This window comes from Neltuma alba, unplaced genomic scaffold, assembly GCF_004799145.2.
Source record: "Neltuma alba isolate B1F8T4 unplaced genomic scaffold, ASM479914v2 tig00013277_pilon, whole genome shotgun sequence".
Lineage (NCBI taxonomy): Eukaryota > Viridiplantae > Streptophyta > Magnoliopsida > Fabales > Fabaceae > Neltuma > Neltuma alba.
Genome location: NW_021637567.1, coordinates 1 through 7,666, shown reverse-complemented (window position 1 = coordinate 7,666; position 7,666 = coordinate 1). Strand labels below are relative to the sequence as shown.

Below are 7,666 nucleotides of genomic sequence, written 5' to 3'. Positions count from 1 at the left end.
TTTCTGATGCCACGGCTCTTTTACGAAAACTTCGGGAGCAAGAATGGCTTTTAATTCAGGCCGAAAAAGAATGACTTTTAATCCTAGGATAAAGTACATGACTATATATATGCCTCCACGGAACCAGATCCTCTCAGAAGCCAATTTTCTCAGCGTCCCTCAGAATTCTAAAATCTAGTCCGTTTAAATGATCGAAAAGCTTACATTGCCACAAGTCATCAAGCTGTCCAGTCCCACGAACTCCAGCAATGCGTCTTCATTCTTCAACCGTCAGTTTCTCGGTTTCTCTCCCCTCTTCTGACCCCCTAACTTTCGGCTTCTCCCTCCTCATTACTTGCTTTTGGGTTCTTGTATTAAAAACAGAACTTTTTTTTTCGGTGATGGAAAAAAAAAAACAGGACTTTTGTTGAGGATCAGATTCGCCTAGTGAAAGAGAACCATACACATGCAGTGTTTCTACATATTGGTGATCCCTCAAGTTTCTATGCTGTTCAGTGAGTTAGCGACAAAGGGAGTGTTTGGATAGAAACCAAACCATGGTTTCAGAAGTGCTTTTACGAATTACGAAGTAAATATGTGGAGGAAGTTACCTCGTTTTGCGGAAAAGTGCTTCTGAAACCACGGTTTCAGAGCACCCAAACAGGCCTAAAGACTTGACCCACAGCCCTCCAATTCAGAACGAGGCTTTACTTGCGGTGGCTCTCGAAATGTCGCTAAAGAGAGGATTGGCGAATGCCCTGTGTTGCAGGGAATTAAAGCGGAGGAGGATAAGTAGTGAGAAATAGATGTGAGGTTGAGAAAGAACAGCCATGGAAGGTGTGAGATGAACAAGATGGCTATTTACCAACGGGCGTGTGGGGGTCCGAAGACGGGAAGAGAAAGAGAAGTCCAAGGCTGAAGACGCGCTGCTCGTATTTGTGGGACCAAACATACTGAGAAGACATTCAATTTTAAAGCTTGATGACTTGGCACAATATGAACTTTTAGATCATTTAAATGGACTGGATTTTAAGACGCTGAGGGACGCTGAGAAAATTGCTTCTGAGAGGATCCGGATCCCAAACAGTGAAAGATGGCATCCTCGTCATCATCGAAAGTGAGCTTGAAGTTGTTGATCGACACGAAAGAAGAAAGAGTTCTCTTTGCCGAAGCTTCAAAAGAGTTCATCGACTTTCTATTCAACTTGCTTCGCTTACCCATCGGCACGGTGACCAGGCTGCTAACCAAAAACGCCATGGTTGGCTCCTTGGGCAAACTCTACGAAAGCAAAGAGAATCTGGGCGACGTTTATCTCAACAAACCTGAACAAGACAGGAACACTTTGCTGAAGCCAAGTTCTCCATTGGCTTCTGGCTACCTTCTACCTACTGCAAATGATGATGATCGTCATGATACCAATTCCTCGGGAACTCCAAATCTTTACATGTGTGGGGGCCGTTGCAATTATGGTGTGACTCGTGTTCGGAACAGGGCGTGTCCATATTGTCGAGGAAGCATGGGCTATGCTGTACAATTAGTAGGTGATGATAAAAAGGCAACAGAAGATTCAAGTGCGAAAGGCTTCGTGAAAGGAGTGGTCACCTACACTGTGATGGATGATCTTGAAGTTCGTCCCATGTCTACCATTTCAACCATCACTTTGATCTCCAAGTTCAAAGTCAAGGACATTTCTTCCTTACAAGAAAGGGTCGTTGAGTTGCGAATGGAAGAGGTAAATTAATATATGCAGGGACTTCATCTCTGAGACTTTTGTTTTCATTTTCTGTGTTTTCCAAATATATTATAGTTTGGGTTAGTATGCTAAAAGCATAACATAACGCTTTCCCCCTGTGAGAATCAAGTCGAATTTTTTGTAAAGTTATATTTTTATAAATATGGATTGCATGTATGTTTAATCAAATTTTCCTTTGAATATGGTTGGATTAAAGATGATACAATATGTGTTTTATTTACTCTTAATTATTATTCAGTTGGTTTTGATATTCTTGCTTACTTTTTTGATGCTAGCTTCCCCCTTTATGATGTTTGTATGCTCTAAAAGTTTTTCCTTCATTTGATAGGGTATTAAATTGCTGAAGGCTTCCCTGCAGTGCAAGAATGTTTTGACGAGTGTTTTTCTCGAGAAAGACAACATAAAGGAGCAAGAAATTTCTCAAGATATTGCAATGGAAAGCGAGACTTTTTCTTTTACCTCCCTTTTTGACTAGTGACATCTGTTTCAGTCTACTTTTGTACTATTTTTGTTTGTTTTGCCGGACACTGTTGTACTGTTATGAACTTATGGGATGTGTTATTTTTATGGTTAATCAGGTTGGTGAAATTAATTACGTACTGTTGCCGAACCCAACTATATGTATAATGTTTGTATGCTCTAAAAGTTTTTCCTTCATTTGATAGGGTATTAAATTGCTGAAGGCTTCTCCAATCCCTGCAGTGCAAGAATGTTTTGACGAGTGTTTTTCTCGAAAAAGACGACATGAAAAAGCAAGGAATTTCTCAAGACATTGTAATGGAAAGTGAGACTTGTTAGCTTGCATTTGTTTCTGTGTTTCATCGGTCTTCGTTTCTTTCTCTTTTTGGTGGGTGACATCTATTTCAGTATGCTTTTGTACTATTTTTGTTTGTTTTGCCTGATACTTTTGTATTGTTATGAACTTCTCGGATGTGTTATTTTTATGGTTAATCAGGCTGGTGAAATTAATTACTGTTGCCAAACCCAACTATTTGTATGATGCTAGTTATGAAATTTCATGCTTGCTCAACAATTAAAAGTAGTTATCATGATGCTGTGTCAAGCGACCAGTTTTTTCTGTAAAGAATACTGAAAAATCCCAAAAGAAAAAAAAACACTTTCGTTGCATTATTATGAGTTACTAGTTCAAGAAAAAAGATAGAAAAAAAAATTAGAGTCATTTTCATACGGTACGACCATTGGACAAAAAGGGGCCATTGACATTAACAAAGCTCCTATGAAATGCCGTACACTGTTGGGGGAAAAAATAATTCTGTACACTGTAGCTGTAGCCATTGATTTTCTGAGGAAGCCAGCCAATCTTTTCAAAATATATTTTTGAAAAGTACATATTTGTCAAGGGAAGCAATGAGACATTTTTATCAAAATATTATAAATAAAAAGAAAAATTAGAGATAAATCTCTTATTAAAAATTTAATTAGCAAGACCTAAAGATTCTATGTAGCTTAACTTCTATTATGTGCAATTTAACTTTTTTCGTGTGCAATTTATCTTCCTTTGTATGTAATGATCTTCTTTTGTGCAATGTACAACACAATTTTACTTTGTGCAAATAAAAAATTTTTATGTGCAAGTTATCTTCTCTGTGTGTAAACTAATTCTTTATATCTAATAATATTTTGTACAAACTACCCTTTTTTATGTAACTTTTTTTTTTGTGTGTAACTTTTTTTTTTTATATAATCAATCATTCTATGTCCTATTTACCAAATAAATTTTTAATGAGAAATTTATTTTCAGTTTTTTCTAAATAAAATGAACAATCCAAATGCTACATGATGGAAAAACAATAACCATACGCTACCCTACTTGAAACTTGTGAGTTCAGACCGTGAATAAGTTCAGCCTGATATGTTTTTTTAAAATTATTCCTTGATTCTTATATACAAATGTACGATTGTACCCTCAACCTAAGCCGCCTGCGTCGGGACTGAACCTATTCCCAGCACGGTGATCAGTGCCCCAAAAGTCCCTTAACAGCCCGATTTCATAAACTAAAAGCAAAACCATCCTACTTATTCAATCGGACTTTAAAATCACAGCTTTTAACTATAAGTGAGATTGGTTAAACACTGAACCAAACATCCTATTTACCCCCACTGAGTTTATTTTCAATTATAAGTCGCGTTTGGGCCAGCAAACACTGACCAAACAGACACTTATTCCCTTTACTTTTCTCTTTCATCTGCCTTTTTTATTTCCCTGTGAGTGAGGCTCACTTTTATTTTTTTAAACCCGAGCCCCCACGCTTGCTCCGTTTGTGCTGGCCTCGACAAGGTTTTGTTGTGGAGTGTGGAATGTTGATTCAAATTTGACGGAAGTGATTTTTAGATCCAAGCATATCCAAAAATTATTACTTTTTATACCTTGCCGCCCCTTGAAGCCCCCTCAATCGTAGAATAGAACTAATTCGTGGTAGCTTTTAACGACATTGGTGTAATGTTTCGTATTTGATTAATTTTGCTTAAGCATTCTGGTAATAGATAAATGCATCTTTTTATCTATTAATTAATTATGTAATATTATTTAGTTTCATTTTGTTGCAATACTGTAAATTGGAGTTAAAAACATGTTTACCCATTCAAATTATGTTTCGTTTTATATTTGCAATATTTTTTTTCCCATTTCTCTTATGTTTTCAAATTTAATTCCTTTGATCAATTTCACTTCTTGATATTAAATTAACAATAATTCATTGTATTATGTCAATTCATTTTTTTTTCATGTTTCACTTTATATTAAAAATATTTATGATTTTTTTAAATTTTAAAATTCAATTCACTTATTAATTTGACTTCTTCATAATAAATTATGTTAATTTCATTGTATTATGTCAAATCATTTTTTTATCATATTTCATTATTTATTAACACTCATACCCATTTTGATCATTTTATAACCAAATTTACTTTTACTCAACTATAATCGAAACAACTTTTTATTAATCTCGCTTCTGCAAACAGCTTTTCTGAATCCCAATCCAAACACAATTCAACTTATCCAATTTAGCTTTTATCAACTTCACTTTTTCATAAGCTACTTTTTAATAAGCTGTTTTTCTAATCGCTCATCCAAACGGATCCTAAGTGCCTGTTTGGGTCAGCGTTTGCTGGCCCAAATGTGACTTATAAGTGATTATAAGTTCAGTGGAAATTTTAGTATGTTTGGCAGAGCTTTTTAACAATTGGGCTTATGAATTTTTAAGCCACTTTAACCCACAATTGAGATAAGCTGGGGAGAGGGAGCTTCTGAACACATGGAAGAGTTTGTGGACCGTCCTGATAGGGAATTTAGGGTCCATTTGGATCAACGATTGGAAAAGTAGCTTATTGAAAAAGTAGTTTATGGAGAAGTGAAGTTGGTAAAAGCTAAATTGGATAAGCTAAATTGTGTTTGGATTAGAGTTCAGAAAAACTAGTTTGCAAAAGGAAAATTAGTGAAAACTTGATTGGATTATAGTTGAGTAAAAGTAAGTTTGGTTGTAAAGTGACCAAAATGGGTATGAATTTTAATAAATAATGGAACATGATAAAAAATGATTTAACATAATACAATAATTTATTATGAAGAAGTCAAATTTAATAAGTGAATTAAATTTTAAAATTTTAATGAAATCATAAAAAATATTTTAAATATAAAAAATGAATTGACATAATACAATAAATTTAAATTAATTAATATAAAGAAGTGAAATTTATTGAGTAAATTAAGTTTGAAAATATCAGAAAAATGGAAAAAAAAATATTGCAAATTCTCTCAGCTCCATATTCAGTTGGCCTCCAGCTCCTCACTTGCGTTCTGCTCGCTTGAAAAATTAGAATATGAACAGCGATAGTCTAGTTGATATAATACCAACCTGCTGCATGTTTATTTTCTCTCAGCTCAATATTAAAGAGAGTTCAGCTTTACACAACACACGATCTGAAGCCTCGCTCACGACTGCAAGTCCGTGTTGCTTTTTAGTTATTTGATGTATGGCATCTAATTAATTATTTGATGTATCGTGTGTAAAAATACTATGTTTGTATGATTTCTAATTTATATATTTACCATTACATTATATATAATATTTTTTTCTAATAATAAATTAAATTTCTTTATTTTTAATAATTTTCTCTTCCTTAATTCTTAAAAAATAGTCAAATTAATATGAGATATATATTATTTAATAAAATTTATGTCCTTTTAAGTCATTTTACATGCAAACTTATTTTTACTTTTATCATCCAAACAAGTTTTAACCTTTCAAACTGACTTTTCTGAAAACCCAATCCAAACATAAATCACATCACCCTATTTGACTTTTACTCAATCTACTTTTGCAAAAGTCAGATTGAAAAAAAAATTACTTATTCACCGCTAATCCAAACACACCCTTAGATGCTTTTAGTTTTATCCCATTAGATGCTTTTAGTTTTATGTACAAAATATTACTAGAAAAATAGGCTTTGGTAGCCCAAACCCAGATATATGATAATATTATCTCAAATATTTAATATAAAACCTAGTTGATTAATTTAAAAAAATATTAAAATTATTTAATTAAAGTATATGTTATATGATCTTTTTAAAATAGTTATGTATATCATTATATTATATGTTAATTTATAAGTGAGGAAAATTAGTTTGAGAAGAAATAATAAATAAAATACTTTAAATTGACTTAATAATTTTTTTAATGTTTCTAAATTAGTTAATTAGGTCTTATACTAAGGACAAGAGATATTAATGTTTTAGGAAAAAAAAAAAAGCCAAAACAAGAGAAAAAGAGGAATTTGATCGCTTCTCCCCCTAATATAGGTATATTTTAGTGAAGACAACTATGTTTGATGTCAATGAAAACGTTTTGGAAAAAGACATTAATATACTTAATTTTGTTTTTAAAGTGTAAAAATACCTTTAAACTTCTATTTAACATCTTTAAACTTCTCTTTAACATCATAAACTTTTCAAACTCAGATACTTGTGAATATGCAAAATCAGAGAAAAAATACATAACATTAAATTCTTCTAACAAACCCACGTCATTATTATGACAGTATCAAATCACTCCTAGCTGAAAGAAACATAAAAATACAAAAATACTCATAAATTTTAAACAACATGCTTCAAACGCCATGTATTCTTCAGCAAGTATAAAAGTACCATAACGAACATGTAACAGTATTAAAGAGTTTTCTTTTTTGGAAATTAACAGCTTACATTACTGCCCAAAATTTCCTCATATACTGCTGAGGCACATCCTTCTCGTCAAAACATTCTTGCATTGCCTGCTGTAGTTGGATGCCCTACCAAATATGGGAAATAATAATATTAGAAAATTCAAGGAAACTAGAAAATAAAGGGAAGCAGGAGTGTTTATATTTAAAGGATAAGTTTGCTTATATTTTCTACTAAATTAGTAAATTTCTCAAAAGGGGAGACAAACTAAGACGCACACATGTACGGGTATGATGACCCGGGTCCGAACTATTCGGGGCAACATTTGAAAGTGTCCTTGTTGCTTTGGATTCAACAAGCAAGCATCATTGATGTCGTCCATGCTTTCATAAAGTTCAGCTATACATGCACCCCACCGATTCCCGTACAGGAGCCTTATGACTGATCCAATGGGTAAGCCAAGTCAATAAGTTTCAGTAAAACTACTTTCAATTTCAATATAAAAACTAATTAATTAATTTAAATAGATTAAAATAATTAATTAAATTAATTATTATTTGCAATAAACAGATGTTGTCTTTCTTAAAATTTCTTACTAATTAAATATATTAACTAGAACTATTATTTGATAAAATATAACATTTACATGTGTAAACTATAAAGATTATCTTAAAAAAAGAATAAAAAATATGATATACAAAGTAAATTAGGGTTTCTATTTTAGGATTAAATTGAAAGTTAAACTAGTTATA

General features: G+C 32.5%; 1 protein-coding gene across 1 annotated transcript; it reads left to right on the top strand.

Annotated features, from left to right (window-relative positions):
* Positions 1-1,072: 1,072 nt before the first annotated feature.
* Positions 1,073-2,207, top strand: LOC114735993 (uncharacterized). The gene is made up of 2 exons (XM_028923781.1): positions 1,073-1,711; positions 2,061-2,207. Exons 1-2 carry the CDS (start codon positions 1,073-1,075, stop codon positions 2,205-2,207), a joined length of 786 nt encoding a protein of 261 aa, XP_028779614.1.
* The last annotated feature ends 5,459 nt before the right edge of the window (positions 2,208-7,666 follow it).

What these genes read in the sequence shown, in the direction of transcription:
- LOC114735993 (XM_028923781.1), top strand. Translation starts at nt 1,073, where the DNA reads ATGGCATCCTCGTCATCATCGAAAGTGAGCTTGAAGTTGTTGATCGAC. An exon ending in TTGAGTTGCGAATGGAAGAG is followed by an intron (nt 1,712 to 2,060) that starts GTAAATTAATAT and finishes TTCATTTGATAG; the next exon opens with GGTATTAAATTGCTGAAGGC.